At 41.1% G+C, this 16095-nt stretch overlaps 1 protein-coding gene and 1 long non-coding RNA gene across 3 annotated transcripts in view; one reads left to right on the top strand and one right to left on the bottom strand.

Moving 5' to 3' along the window:
* Positions 1–16095, bottom strand: part of LOC122464106 — a 78299-nt gene that overhangs the window by 53825 nt on the left and 8379 nt on the right. Inside the window, exon 3 of one of the 2 annotated variants that reach the window (XR_006287988.1) lies at positions 3270–7596. The exons of the other annotated variant lie outside the window; for it this stretch is intronic. This is a non-coding gene — a long non-coding RNA (uncharacterized LOC122464106). Of the gene's footprint in view, positions 1–3269; positions 7597–16095 lie in introns of those variants that run through there. 2 annotated transcript variants of the gene reach the window in all.
* The window catches only part of SAMSN1 (SAM domain, SH3 domain and nuclear localization signals 1), a 114517-nt gene that overhangs the window by 37267 nt on the left and 61155 nt on the right, over positions 1–16095 (top strand). Inside the window, exons 6-8 of the mRNA XM_043538352.1 lie at positions 7556–7632; positions 10694–10762; positions 15493–15619. Of these exons, the coding sequence (XP_043394287.1) occupies positions 7556–7632; positions 10694–10762; positions 15493–15619 (273 nt within the window). The remainder of the gene's footprint in view (positions 1–7555; positions 7633–10693; positions 10763–15492; positions 15620–16095) is intronic.

Raw genomic sequence — 16095 nt, forward strand, 5'->3', positions numbered from 1 at the left:
ATCCTGACAATTACAGGCCAGTAAGCCTGACTTCAGTACCAAGAAAATTGGTTGAAGCTATAGTAAAGAACAGAATTATCACACACACAGATAAACACAATTTGCTGGGAAAGATTTAACATGGCTTTTGTAAAGGGAAATTGCGCCTCACCAATCTGTTAGAATTCTCAAGGGTGTCAGCAAACATGTGGACAAGGGTGATCTAGTGGATATAGTGTACTTGAACTTGCAGAAAACCTTTGACAAGGTCCCTCACCAAAGGCTTTTAAGCAAAATAAGCAGTCCTGGGATAAGGGGGAAGGCCATCTCAGAGATCAATAACTGATTAGAACAGTGGTTCCCAAACTTGTGCAGGGAAAGCCCCTGATGGGCTGGGCCAGTTTGTTTACCTGCTGCATCTGCAGGTTCTGCCGATCGCGCCTCCCAGTGGCATGGGCCGAGAGACATACTGGCTGCTGCTTCCAGTAGCCCCCATTGGCCTGGAGCAGCTAACCGCGGCCAGTGGGAGCTGCAATCGGCCAAACTTGCGGACGCGGCAGGTAAACAAACCGGCCCGGCCCGGCAGGGGCTTTCCCTGCACAAGCGGCTGAAAAAGTTTGGGAACCACTGCGTTAGAAGATAGGAAACAAAAGGTAGGGACAAATGGCCAGTTTTCACATTGGAGAGAAATAGCAGGGTTCCCCAGATTCTGTACTGGGACAAGTGCTGTTCAACGTATTCATAAATGATCTGGAAAAGGGGGTAAACAGTGAGGTGGCAAAGTTTGCAAATGATACAAAATTCCTTAAGATAGTTACGTTCAAAGCTGACTGTGAAGGGCTACAAAGGGATCTCACACAACTGGGTGACGAGGCAACAAAATGGCAGATGAAAGTCAGTGTTATAAATGCAAAGTAATGCACATATGAAAACATGATCTCAACTACATATACAAAAACATGGGTTCTAAATTAGTTGTTACCACTCAAAAAAGAGATCTCAGAGTCATTGGATAGTTCTCTGAAATCATCTGCTCAATGTGCAGCAATAGTCAAAAAGCTAACAATATTAGGAACCTTTAGGAAAGGGATAGATACTCAGATGGAAAATATCATAATGCCACTATATAAATCCATGGTACACCCACACCTTGAATACTGCATGCAGTTCTGGTCACCTCAACTCAAAAAAGATATATTAGAAATGGAAAAAAGTACAGAGAAATGCAACCAAAATGATTAGGGGTATGGAAAAGCTTCCATATCAGGAGAGAGAGAAAAGACTGGGATTGTTCAGCTTGGAAAAGAGATGACTAGGGACGTGGGTGATATGAGAGAGGGCTATATCATCGTGAAAGGTGTGGAGAAAGTGAACAAGGAAGTGTTATTTATCCAGAGGTGAAAGTAAGCCGGTACGCTCCGCTACGGTGTACTGGCAAGAGCTGGTGCACCCTACTGGGGCAGCCCGGCTTCCCCAGGGGGCAATTTAAAGGGCCTGGGGACCCCAGCAGTGGCTGGAGCCCCAGGCCCTTTAAATAGCCCCCAGAGCCCCGGGCTGCTGCTGCTACCTGTGGGGGGCACTTACCTTACAGGGTGGGCTGGGGCTGGTTCTGACCCCCTCAACCCCACCCCTTCTGGGGGCCAGAGCTGGCCCCAGAGTACTGGTAAGTCACTAGACTTACTTTCACTCCTGTATTTATCCCTTCACATAACACAAGAACCAGAGGTCACCCGAGGATATTAATAGGCAGAAGGTTTAAAACAAACAAAAGGAAGTACTTTGTCACACAATGGCAGAAGTATAACTGCATTCATAAAAGAATTAGATAAAGATTTGATTAGATAAATTTGTGGAGGATAGGTCCACCAATGGCTATTAGCCAAGGTGGTCAAGGAGGCAACCCCATCCTCTGTCCCTAAGCCTCTAACAGCCAGATGGGACCTGTCATAAATATAAAGGGAAGGGTAAACCCCTTTAAAATCCCTCCTGGCCAGAGGAAAAATCCTCTCACCTGTAAAGGGTTAAGAAGCTAAAGGTAACCTCGCTGGCACCTGACCAAAATGACCAATGAGGAGACAAGATACTTTCAAAAGCTGGGAGGAGGGAGAGAAACAAAGGGTCTGTGTCTGTCTGTATGCTGCTTTTGCCGGGGATAGAACAGGAATGGAGTCTTAGAACTTTTAGTAAGTAATCTAGCTAGGTATGTGTTAGATTATGATTTCTTTAAGTGGCTGAGAAAAGAACTGTGCTGAATAGAATGACTATTCCTGTCTGTGTGTCTTTTTTGTAACTTAAGGTTTTGCCTAGAGGGATTCTCTATGTTTTGAATCTAATTACCCTGTAAGGTATCTACCATCCTGATTTTACAGAGGTGATTCCTTTACTTCTATTAAAAGTCTTCTTGTAAGAAAACTGAATGCTTTTTCATTGTTCTCAGATCCAAGGGTTTGGGTCTGTGGTCACCTATGCAAATTGGTGAGGATTTTTACCAAACCTTCCCCAGGAAGTGGGGTGCAAGGGTTGGGAGGATTTGGGGGGGAAAGACGTGTCCAAACTATGTTTCCCAGTAAACCCAGTTAGAGTTTGGTGGTGGCAGTGGAGATCCAGGGTCAAAGGATAAAATTAATTTGTACCTTGGGGAAGTTTTAACCTAAGCTGGTGAAAGTAAGCTTAGGAGGTTTTCATGCAGGTCCCCACATCTGTACCCTAGAGTTCAGAGTGGGGGAGGAACCTTGACAGGACCGGACAACAGGAAATGGATCACTCAATAATTGCACTGTTCTGTTCATTCCCTCTGAAGTATCTGGCTTTGGCCACTGTTGGAAAACAAGCTTCTGAGATAGATGAACCACTGATCTGATCCAGTATGGCCATTCTTATGATATAGTTGCTCAATGCTTATGCAGTTTTTGTTTCTCCTTTCTACAAAATGCGTTTGACGTTCCCCTCTGGTGTTATCTGGACCAGTGATCTGCTAGGTCACTCCAATCCTTGACTCTGGAAGCCAGTCTTACCCTGCTCTGTTATGAGAACCCTCGCTCCTGGGCTATTCACGCACAGCCTCTGGCATGTAAGCTGTTCCTTGGATTGTGCAACCAAATGACACTAGCCAATATCTCCAGTCCCAGACACAATCCTAGGAACCTCTGTCTTGCAGTGTCCAGTTATGCCCGCTGGACACTGTAAGCTTATATGTGTTCATCATTTTAACAAAGAAATTGATATGTACTAGGCTTGTTATCCCAAGGGGAGTCTCTGACATGCTTTAAACCAAACACACTGCTTCAGGTAGAATAAACAAACAAATTTATTAACTACAAAGATAGATATTAAATGATAGGCAAAAAGTCAGAGTGGTTACCAAAATAAAATAAAATATAAGCATGCAGTCTAAACTCTCAATCCTATTAGACTGGGCAACATCTAGATTAAGCAGTTTTTCTCACCACACTGGATATTGTAGTCCTTAATATACATGTTTGTTCCTTAAACCTGGGCCAGTCTCCTCTGTTGGAGTCTTGTCTTCTTCTTCTTGCCCAGTATGTGTCCACTCTGTCTGTTTTATACCCTCAGTCCATGTGCTTGGGGAGCACAAGTCCAGGCATGTCTGGGGGGCATTGCTGAGTCTCTCCAAGCAAGGTTGAGCAATTCCCCTGGTGTGGCCTCGTGCAGGTGAGTCATTTCATTGTAGCTCCCTTGCTGGACAACGGCTATTGATGGGTTGTTTGACACCCCACCCGGATGCTGGTTACTTTCCCTACTCTTGCCTCTGGGAAGCTAATATCTGGCTGATTCCCCAACTTACAGCGTGTTTTAATGACCACCATACAACACAATTCTCATAACTTCATATGCATTAATGATACCCATATGTGAATAGATAAATGACTTTCAGCAGATCATAACATTTCCCCATATACCTTACAAGGCATGCTTTATATGTAAGATCATGAACGTACGAAAATGAGGAATATGGGGGTTACAGTATGCTCCCCCAGGGTATAGAATGTCACAATGGGGAAACAGGTTTTATAGAAATACTAAAGTAGCCTTTAAAGGAGGATCTTGGTAAGGAATGTGACAAGCAAACTATGCTTTTGTGATGAGCAGAGGAATGAATACATGTACATGAATATCAGAGATCAGGTAGCAGGGGTATTCTCAACGAGGCTGTTCACATGCTGGGCTCACTGGCTGCTTCTCCTAAAATGATCATCATTGTAACAGTTAATAATGTTGCCATTCAAAATGTCATTACTAGCATCAGAGAAAAAAACACTGAGAAAATGGAAGAAGTTCCCACCTCTCAGAGCTAATGGTTCTGATCCTCCTTTGCCCTGCGTTTTGTGCAGTCATTTACTCCAAGACAAAGTGAGTCTAACATACTACCAAACGAGAGCAGTAGGTACCTTTACACAAATTGCCGTGAGGCATATATATGTTTCTTGCCAAAACAAGTGTGCATTTGGTGTATTCAGTGGACTGAACAGGTCAGTCTGTGTGTACGGGTCAGATCTGGCGATGCTTTGATTATAGATTTTACAACGGTGGAATGGGGTACTGGCTGGGGACTATCTAACACTTGTTACTACTGATGGCTTTTTTTGTTGTTGTTGATGTCAAGTGATGTTATATTTTTTTGGCCTAAATTGAATTCATTGTATGCACCCAATAGTCCTTTGTTTAATGTGTGATTCAGCTTCCCAAAGTAACTATGTAAAAATAGCATCTTCTCATTTGGCAGATCTCCATCCTCTGTGTATTTAACCTTTCTGCTTACTCAGAACAATGATAGTAGTAATAACAAAGTAAGATTTTCCCTTATTTATCACCGAGGGCGCCACAGAGCACACATCTTTTGAAGTGCAGCTGGATTTTTTTTTTTCTGGTTTGTGTAGCCACACACTGATTTACTTAGTTCCAGTTGCACCTGTTGTCTTTATGTCTGTGCAGCCACATCAAAGTCACTTGGCCTGAGGAATCTTGATTAATGGGAGTGGTACCTGAGCCAGAGAGTACCCCGCCTGATTTTCAGATCTTAGCCGACCTTCAGAGGGCTGCCAGTTAAGAAAAAAAATATTCTAAATGAAGGAAAATCTGATGTGGAAATGATTGGGACACAAGTGTGTAGGGTGACCAGACAGAAAGTGTGAAAAATCAGGACAGAAAGTGGGGGGTAATAGGTGCCTATATAAGAAAAAGTATTGAATATCGGAACTGTCCCTATAAAATCGGGACATCTGGTCACCCTACAAGTGTGGAACCCAAGAATGCCATTTTTACCAAGTCACTTCAGAGTAGAACTATACTTTAATCAGAGCTGGCAAAAGTATTGGCACTTGAATTGGCACTGCCATTTTTCTTTGTTAACTTCAAAGAGTTCACAGCAGACATTGCTACATCATATGAGCCATTTATGTCCTTGATCCTGCAAACATTTAGATGGAGTTTATTATAAAAGATTACAAAAAAACATTCTACCAGCTTGTATGAGCTTTGGGATCTCTCCTTCCAGTGATGAACAAATTATTGGGAGAAAAGCAAGTTATGCTATTGACTATATATGTGTGAGCATATATAACCATACAGAGAAAGTAACTGTTGCCCTGAAGCTTAATCTAAAAGTGAACTTTTAAAATGTCATGGCCTAAAAGGGAATGCTGAAAAATTGTGCACCAAATCTCTAAGGGGGAAAAAAAAAAATTTGCCAGGGCAATCTGAGTGTGTTTGTTTGAAGAAAGTGGGTCAGGTTTCAGGAAGGCTGTAGTTTGGTGTGACACCTGGAGCTCAGGACTGCAAGCTAGTGGTCAAGCTTCTACTGGACAAACACAGAACTCTGAAGCACTACAACTCTGCCTGCCTGTTGCATCACTCATTGCTAACAAAGCAGCCACTTTTGCAGAGCACTAGCAAGAAGTCATCCACTATATGCAACCAACACACGTTTAGCTTGAGCCATCTCAATTTCCATAGAGGAGTTGCTGGCAGGATTTCTCTGTGTGAACTCTTTTACCTTGGAGCTTACTCTTTCCTTTGGCTTACATCATGGCAAGCTAGTAATCAGTGAAATAGTTAATGTCCTACCTGTCTATTTTCCCAGGGCCTCAGAGGACATGGAGGTTGAGTATCTCCAAGAAATACTGGTTATTTTTAAGATCTGATCTTTGGGTTGGTTAATCTCGGCTTCATGAGCGCGGACATGCTGCTGGATTTGTAATTGGTTTGCATGGAACTTTTTATTGTTTATCCAAAGCACCTAGATCTTGGGCTAGATGCTTTTTATTTGTAGGTAAGTTAAAATAAGTATGACAAAACATAATGTGTTCCGTTAAACCTTTTGTTTAGGGGGGGAAATCAGTTACATAGGCAATGATACATGCGGAAAAATACTTAACTGTACTTAAGTGTAAAAAAAATATCATGGGCTGTGATTTACAAAATGTATCCCTAAAGCGAGGCTCACAAAATCCACATTTATATGCTTGAGTAAGTGGCTTGATTGTCAGAAGTGCAGTCTCTAAGGTCTTCTCAGTTTACAAAAAATCTTCTCTCATGTGAGCGCACACATTATTTTCTTAGGCTCTGATCTTGCCCTCACTTGCACATGTGAGTATCTTGATACACAGAAATGGTCCCATTCAACTCAGTCACAAACTTGAGTGTTAGCAGGATCTAGCTCTTATTTGGCTCACAGGAAAATACAATTAGATTCTAAACCGACATGGCCAGATTCTGACACCCTTACTCTGAATTCTCCCATTGCAGTCAATGAGTACTTGTTGTGTAAGATGCTACTCAGCAGGAATAAATGTGCCAAATTCTGGCCCACAATGAACAGAGCTTATCATAAGAAAAGAGCAAAAAATCCGCAAAACATTCTCACCAGCATTTACAAACTTTGGGGTCTTTCTTCCCCACGATAAAGTTTTTTTTTAAAGCCTAATCCCACTGTCGGTGAAAATGGAGTCAACCATCTAGGACCCTGCTCCTGAACCATTAAAGTCAGTGGGAGCTTTTCCATTGACTTCAATGAGAGTAGGCTCAAGCCATAGTTGTTCAAACAAATCACCTGCTCACCTATTGGCTATCACTAAACTCAAAGCTCATAGCCTTCCCATGTAAATGTCATGGCTCCCTGAAAAGAACGAAGTAGAAAGTTCAGCCTTTTGAAAATACTTCTTTCAGTCCGAAGCAAAAATAGATCCTGGATTGCAAAAATCGTTTTTACTGAGGTCAATAATTTCAGTATAAATATTTCATACTCTGAAGCTGCAAAATAGTGACTGATGCTGCTTGGTAGGGTTTCTGAATGAGTAAACTGAGGAGTTAAGTACACACGAAACAACAAACATTAATGGATTTTATTTATGTAAGCTATTTTGCCAGTTTCCTCTTTAGTCTTCAAATCATCTTTATAATGCAATAAAGTGTGCATTTAAGTGATGTGAAATTAACTTTGGAGGGTCAAAAAATAGCTAAATACATTTAGCGAGTTTCAGACCTTGTATTGCCTGGAAACAAGTAACACTATGGACTTCCTCATAATTATGTTGGTAAATGCCTTATCTTTTTCCAGAGCACAATGAAGATTTTCCTATTGCTGGTACGATACACTTACTGCAAGGAAAAAAGATAGAAGAAACCACATGTCAGGTAAAAGAAATATGTTATCCATTCAGCATCTAATACTCTGTCCACAGAAATAGCATATTTCCTATATCTATTTGATTTTATAATTGATGTGCATCTGTATTTGGGAAGTAGAATTTCAAGGAAGAATCAGATGATGATTTGTGTTACATACCACTTTCATTATGCAAACCATATGCATTTTAATGCTTTACAGACTTGTTTTTCAAAGTGACTAGGTATCTGTTAAATTAGTACATTGGAATTTTATCTGACAAGACCTATGCTAAGTGCTTAGAACAATCTGGTACACTCCATATTGGTGTATGTATCCTGATGCTTTCTGAATTTATATTAACATGTACTGTCTCTCCTGACACTCCTCTTCATAAGACTACATTAATTAGCCCACTAGTATGAGCAATTAAGGAAGTCTGACCCTTGGGCCTGCATAATAATAACATAAAAGTAGTTAACAAACTGTCATCAGCTGGTGCAAGGTGAGAAGCAGAGTAGCACAGGAGAAATAGGTGTAGCTAGTGTTGGCTCAGAAGTCACAAGAACGTTTTTTCCCCCACTTTTATTTCACTTCCAACCAAGAATTTCCCTTTCACTGTTTTCACTTAAAGGGCCAGACTCTCATTAGATGTACATTGGCTTAGCTCCCTTGACTTCAATGGAATTATGCCAGCTTGCACAAGCTTGAGGATCTGGCCCAAAATATTCCAAAGCATGTAACATAAGCAAGAACTTACAAAGCTATGATTTCAGTAGATTTCTTTTTTCATCACTGTATTGCATCTGAATGCCAACAATAAACACTGGAAGGCTCCTACGTGAGCTTTCTCCACTCTGAGTAAACCCTACAAGGAACAGTCCTGTTGGTTCTGGAATGCTACTCTTAAAAGGAAAGAGCATCCTAGTTGCAATCTCGCACCCTGAGGGCAGCGGGGAAGGTACAAAGAGCAGGTCAGATATCACAGAGCAGGTGCTCTGCTCAGCTCCCATGGTAGATCAGAGATGACACATTACAGTGAGTAGAAGTCAAGGTGTCCATGGGAAGGAGAGGGAGATGGGTGACTGGAAAACTGCTTTGGTCCTGGCTTCAGAGCCCCTTCTGTGGCAATATTGTTGGCAGAGGGAGTGGGTCTTTATTCCAGCAGCTCCCACAAAAAGCAGGTATGGAGGGTGAGGGGATTGGCTCCTTTCCCCCTTAGTTTCTCTCTTGGCTTCCTGTTCTCTTCCTCCCTCTCTTGCTGCTAAGTATTAGGAAGCTTCCCTGGTCTCTGCTATCCCTCATCAGTGCCCCAGGATTTGGGGTGTGCTCCACAATTCTCCCTCTCCTCTTGTTCCCATCAGTTTGTGGGATCTATGGTACTGTTCCCCTACCGCAGAGGAGCAGCCACAGGGGGGTGTCTCTTGTTTCTTCCTGGATGGATTCCTAGGGGCTCCTTCTCAGGCATCAGAACAAGAGAAAAGGTTTATTTTTGCTTTGAGCCCAGGAGTCTCCTCGAGGCCTTTGAAACAGCACAAAAAACTCTGGCCAACTACTTTAAATTGGTCTGCCTTCATTTTTGTTTTGATCTCTCAAAGGAAGCTGGAGGGGCCAAGCACCTCTAAGTTTTGATGCTAGTTTGAGACCTGCAAGATGTGATTTTTTTTCCAGAGGCTGATTTTGAAAATATTGGCCTTTTTATGGATTTCTTTTAGAAGAACACTTTTAGTGGACGCTTATTACTCCTGCCATCTGTGAGAGTGAGTGAGGCTCAGGGTAAAATTGATGGAGTTGCCTTTTTAGGTCTCTGAAATGTTGTTCTCATAATTTTTCACTTCCACTTTCTGTCCAGGACCTGAACTGGAAGAGCCCAACATTGTGGGAATGGTGAATGGAATAAGCAAACATTTTATTATTTCTCTCTCAACTTTAAAAATAATCTAATGAACTTCTCTGAATGCTTTTAAAACTTAAACCCCTCCTCAGCATACAGCTTGATGCCTGATTTTATTCCAGGACTACATGTAAAGCCCTGAAAAAAGTGGCTTGCAAGGGAAATACAGTTTGAGGTTGAGCAGCATGAATGGCCCTGCAATAATTATAGCTTACTATAAAGAGTATCTCATGGAAGCTTTACTCTCAGCACTTATTTTCATATCCTTATACTTGTTTGTTCTTCTCTGGCAGCACTCACTTGGTGGCTCAAAGTGGTTGTAGCATATTGGGAAGGATATAAAATATGAAGTAATAGTCTTTGGGCTAATACATTTTCAAAAATGTTTCATGCCTCATTTCTCACATAAATTCTTAGGTTGCATTCAACCTTCAAAATGTCATTCATATTCATGAAGAAAAGAAGGCTAGCATTCATTACTTTCACTGATAAGCTATAAGCACTGTCAGGCTTGCCCACCAGGGACTGCATCAGTGTTTTCTCCATGATGTTCCTATCATGGGAACATTATGACCAGAGGAATCGTTTATGGACCCATGATAAAAGCATGTGGTCTGTTCTTTTCTTACTTCATAGACCTCTGAGAATCCTTCCACTCCTTCTGCATTTTTAACCCTATTCAAACTCACACCCTCAAGGTTCTTCATGCTCACCCACTAGCCTTCCAGCTAAGGAGGCCTGACTGAGACACTCTTTGGGAATCTATTCGTCCCATTCCTACATCAGCTGGAGGAGTCATTGTTGAGAATAGGCTGGTGCTCTGTAGCATTCCCAACCCCTAACAGTCTGGAGAGTGGAGAATCGAGACCCGAGCATTCCAGCTGGCAATGTACAGCTCCGTCACTAGGTCAGCGGGCTAACCCCAGATTTGCTCATATATGCAATGATGCACCCAACATGTGATCGGCAGAAAGGGAAAATAATCTTAGTTCTGAGACAATCGATGAAATAAACACAACGCCAAATTGCCTTCTGACGGATCCAAAATGCTGAAGTGTCAGGATACAGTGTTTATACACACGCAGTACAGCTTGGAGAGCTTGCATAGCTCTCACAGTTCTGTTTTACAACACTTGCTGTTACATTCATGTTTTTTTCATATACTATCTATTGGGGTTTTTTCCCTTATGGTCAAGGTGATGACTTATGAACAGTGGATCCCACCTCGAGTTCACGGTCTGACTGAGCCCAGTAACAGTGAAATGGTGAGTTGTGATGAGAACTTTTGTATTTTTCCTCAGATGTGAGTGTTCTGCAAGAGTGGATAGTTTGACTATGATTTCTTTCACTGGATTTCAGATCCCAAAATTTTGAAAGCCCTCATTCCAGATCTACAGTATTAGTGACAGTCATTATATCCTTTATGGAAACAGAATTTCTAATTCCTGTTAGGTGTTCTTTCCTCATGGAACCACACATCTGTTGCCCCGACCATCAGCCCTGCTTAGTTGGGCCAAATGGTAGGTTGAGGCCCAGGATTAAAATAGCAAGGTTGCTGAAAGGTCAGGGTTGAGTTTCATGAGCAGGTATGTGTGAAAGAATGTTTCTCAGTACTACCTGCATCATTGCCATAGTAACTTTCCTGAGCACTAAATTAACCCAATTTTCTTGATTTAAAAAATCAACATGTTTTGCGAATCAGTTCGACCATACAAATGCAGCAGCAAATGTTTTACCATAGCATAGAATTCACGTATTTATAGCCCATCTAGAAATGACACTGGAAACTACCAATACCTTCCAAAGAAATATTATAAAAATATTTCTCATAGTAAGATGATAATAATACTACAGACAGGAAGACAGGTTTATTCTGTCTCGTTATGTTTAGTTTGCATTTTTGCAAGGCTAATAACTGCTATGTAGTTGCATAGTTATTTGGGACCTGCAAACTAGTTTAGAAAATAATCACACAGGCCAGATTCTGCCATGCTTATTCATGCTGAGAAGTACCATGCTTCACAAGTAATCTGACTGAAACCAACATAGCTTCTCCCCAAATTAGGTGTTACTAAGAGTGAGTGAGGGTGTTAGGATCTGGCTGATAGTGCTGTTCACTTTTAATTCAAAATGCTGTTTTATCACCAAATTAATCCTCCCAACAGCTCTGGGAGTAGAGCTGTCCACTGTATTTGTTGGGAATAATTTATTGGGCCAAATGTACCCCTCTTTTCTGTTCACACATGTTTCATGAATAGACTTTTTAATGTTTCTAAATTTGTTATTCATTAGTGTTCAAACTGTGTAGCAAGTAAAATTCAGCTAATGGGTGGGTTGTTTACTTAGACTATTCATTACTTGTTGTTGTGGTGTGTGATTGCTCACCTAAATGACATAGTATTTCTGCATGACTAAAACTTGTTAAACTGGAGAATAATGAATATGCATGTGTGCATAAAGGCTCTTTCTCAGAGGTATTTTTGGTGGGGAGAAAAAGCCATTCCCCAATGTTTGTGCGAACAAATACTCACCCTGAGGCACATTTGGGAACGGTGACTAAAAGGAGTCCCAAACGTGGTTGAAGTGAACAGCTGTTTGGAATTCAAACATCTGATCATGAACACTGTTTTTCAGTACTCACCCAGTGCTCTCTGTTAACTATTATCCTCATTTTAGGGAGGGAAAATGGAGAAAAGAGACTTCCTCAAGATCAGGTTGCATTATCATCAAAGCCAGTAGAACAAGTAGTTCTTTTCTCAGCAGTCCTGAGCTGAGACTGCCTGGGGTGCTGATTCTTACTTAAAATAAGTACCCAGTAGAATCTTTGCCTTATACTGGAATCAAAACTTCAACATTTTTTTCACACCTTTACTTGGTAGTGGTGGCTGAGTGTTACAATGAAATTATAAAAAAACAGCCATGAGACTGCTGGTCTTGTGATATTTGCCCACTCATCTGGAACAAGTAAGAACTAGAAATCTTACAGTGTAGCCAACTCTCGTGAGATTCAGAGCTTCGGCAGCATAGTTAACTCCCGGTATAACTTGAGATTTACTCCTCATCCAACACCTGAGCACACGCAATAATCTCTAGCTTGAGTAAAGATCAAGCTAGCTGGTCCATCAGGGTGATGGGTTGGATCTTGAATGCTGCCAAGATTCAAGCTAGTAATGCTGTAGGGACTCAACTTCAATGTAATTTCGAGACTGAGACAATTCAGCTATGTTAGGATAAGCAGCCAAACATTTGGATTTGGATGCTTAGTCAAAGCAAAACTCCAGATCTTCTAAAAGCTCCCCTGCCACTAATAGATATTACAAGGTTATCTGTGTCCATACGAGATAGCTATTTTATTTATTATTACATTTAACTAACACTAGACACTCCCCAATAAGTGCTTTTTAAAAAACAAAACAAAAGAGGATTGCACTTTATCCATTAGTAAAATTATCTGAGTAGATTATGTGCCATTTTATCTTGCTGTCCCCTAAACATAAATCCCAGATCAGAACCCCAGATCAAAAATCCATGGGCCCGATTCTGCACTGCCCTTGTGTAGTCATTGACACCTGTGCAAAGTGAGTGCTTATCAGAGTTCTCCACTCATACACCAGTGTTAACACTCCCTCTGGCACATCCTTTGCAAAGTAGATTCATGAGGTCCCAGACAGTGAGAGAATTACATTCCATATTTCTACACTGTTGTGAACCAGAACCTGAATCTGAACATACTTGAGCTGTGGGGGCTTTGAAATCTGACTCAGAACTTGCAGGTGTTTGAATTCGGCAAAAGACTTGCACTGAGAACTCAGGTCCAAAGTCTTGACTTCTCACTGTATTTATCATGAGAGGCTCTAGGGCTGGGTTCTCAGCTGGAGTAAGCCAGCATAGTTCCACTGAAGTCCAGTGCTAGGGAGCTGGCTTCTAATGCCTAAATTATATAGAATGTACAAATACTGAAACTCTTTTAATCTTTCAGACAGTGTTCTGATGAAATGTTTCTCTGAGTTATCCTTGGTTCAAGACAATTTCTACTATTCTATTACATCTCAAGAGCCTATTTAGTCTATAACTTTTTCTCCATTATATTTTTCAGTCCTTTAGCCCTGGCCATTTCTTATAAACTCCATGCAACTTGTGCACTGCAAGAGCTATAGTTTAGGTTGCAAATCAACTTTGATTAGAACTTTCTTGGGATTTAGTACTTTGTGGGTTTGCCAATGGCCACTATTTTCCAGCAATGAAACAAAGTCACAATGCAGTACCTTCCTTAAAAACACCACTTGCCTTTCCGCTGTACATATACTGAGTGTTTATTTCTGCTTGCAGCACTTTCAGGGCTCAGCACACCAATATCTGAACTGCTGACATCCAAAGTGTGGAAATCTCTATTGACAAGCATTGTTAGGTTGATCTATTGAGCAGTATTTTTGAAATCGGAAATGAGTGTGTGTTGTGCCTCCTTTATGATGGATATTGTTGGATGCTACTCTGTACCGTGTGGATGCTTGTGCTGCGTAAGTGCCTCATCCTACATTCCTTGCACCAAAGTGAGAGCTGAAGGCATGCCAAATCTCTCAAGTTCAGTTTTTAAGTAACCTTAATTAGACTGTGTGCATTAATTAGACTGTGCTGGCAGAAATGATGCAGACCCGACCTCCTCTTCTGTCTTTGTCTTGGCGTGGAGGATTATGCATATGAGGAAGCAGGAAGGAACTTTGATGTGTGACTTAACTGGTGGGGAGAGTTCAATAAGGTCTGTGAATTACTTGCTGATAACATCAGCATCGGCAATTAATCATTTGTAATATTATGGAAGAGGTGTTGATATATTAGACTAAATTCTCTGCTGGTGTAAATGGGAGGCACTCCACTGAAGTCAATGGAGCTAGATCCATTTACACCAGCAGAGAATGTGCATTTAATTAGAAGATCATAGTTAGCATTGTGCCAAAAATCCACCATTGCAAAACACAACCATTTTCAGTTTTACTCCTTTTAGTTATTTGCTGGTTCCCACTGGAAGGCAGTTACCACAGGTGCCATTTGACCATGGAAACAGCTCACTTGCTACTGAAATAGAGAATTTCTGCACCCAACTCCAAAGAGAAAGTCAATGTTGCAGCTGGGACTAGAACTCAGGAGTGCCTGGCTCTCTATATGCCCTATGTTTGATCCACTCTGTGACTGCATTATATAATAATATAGCCATTTATATTCATAAATACTGTTTAAATCCAAACTCTCCAATAGTTACACACATAGAGATGTTACTTAATACTAGAAGCCTTTGGAACCCAAGCTCCAAACTTCTGGAGGATTGTTTGTACCTAATAGGGTATTGTAATTGTTTTGTGGTGATGGAAAATGCCCAGTAAAAGTCTTATTGTCTGGATGATTTGAATTTAAGCTAGGAAGAGAAGAAAGGCTCCACTTTAGGGAAACCTCCCTATTCAGGAAAGCACTTAAGCACAAGTCCAATGGCTCAACAGAGTTGAGATGTAAGCACATGTTAAAAGTTGAGCACATGTTTAAGTGCTGCCCTGAATAGGGAAGGATTTTAAGCCCGTCCTTACATGCTTGCTTGAATTGTGGTTTCAAAAGCAAGTGCTTTTGCCTGGTGATATTCATCAGTTTTGTGGAAGTTTCCACACCATTCGGTATCATCACATGTAATTTAAGGGCTCTGATATATGGGATCCACGAAGGTGAGCAGCATGCGCACGAATCTAGGGCTGATGGGTCTCCTGGCTTTCCTGTGAAGTTTTTTCTCCGGTTGCCCTCTTGTCATCACAAATGTGACCTCAAACGTGCCACTCGAGACTCGCCTTCCAAAGCCATTGCGGAGATGATTAATCCTCATCTTGTTCACTGATCCAAAGTGCTTGACTATGATGCTGAACTTCCTTGCTTCTCAAAATAAACAATAGACCACCCGTGTAGTACATTATAATGTTTATTACTTATTCTCATTTTTATTTTGTGTTTCAATTAGGTTCCAGAATCAGACGATTATAAAGCTGAATCAATGGGAACATTAAAACGATTGCAGAAATTGGTCCGAACCAAGAAAGCCAGTATACATAGTATGGATGATGTCAAACATGTTTTGATACCTCTCAGTAAGTAAAGAGCCATTTTAGTGTACTTGCATACATTTGGAAAATGTCACTTTACTGAACAAAGCAATAAATTATCTTGCTTTGATCTGTTTTTGAGTGCTTTCAGCAGATCACTGATCAGATTGTGTAGCCGTTCTTTGTCTAAAGTGAAAGCATTAGCATAGACCTATGGTGCATTTATGGATATGTCATTCAAAGTCTAGATGCTCTGTATCACACCTTAGATGCCCTACCAAATGTCACTGCACTGCTATGATATCATAACAAAGGTGATACATGGAACATTATTTCCCATTGCATCTGTTTATATTTAGTAATAAATACTGTTTCCTGCAACTGAAGAGGGGTTTTGGGGGTTATCCTAAATAGCTGAGTAGAACACCCAGCTTGGGGCCATTGTGTTTTTTATGAAGTTTCACAGCTTTATCTCACATTTACATGAAGAAGGCAAAATGCACAGAAGAAAAGATGACGTT

Source organism: Chelonia mydas, chromosome 1 (assembly GCF_015237465.2).
Source record: "Chelonia mydas isolate rCheMyd1 chromosome 1, rCheMyd1.pri.v2, whole genome shotgun sequence".
NCBI lineage: Eukaryota > Metazoa > Chordata > Testudines > Cheloniidae > Chelonia > Chelonia mydas.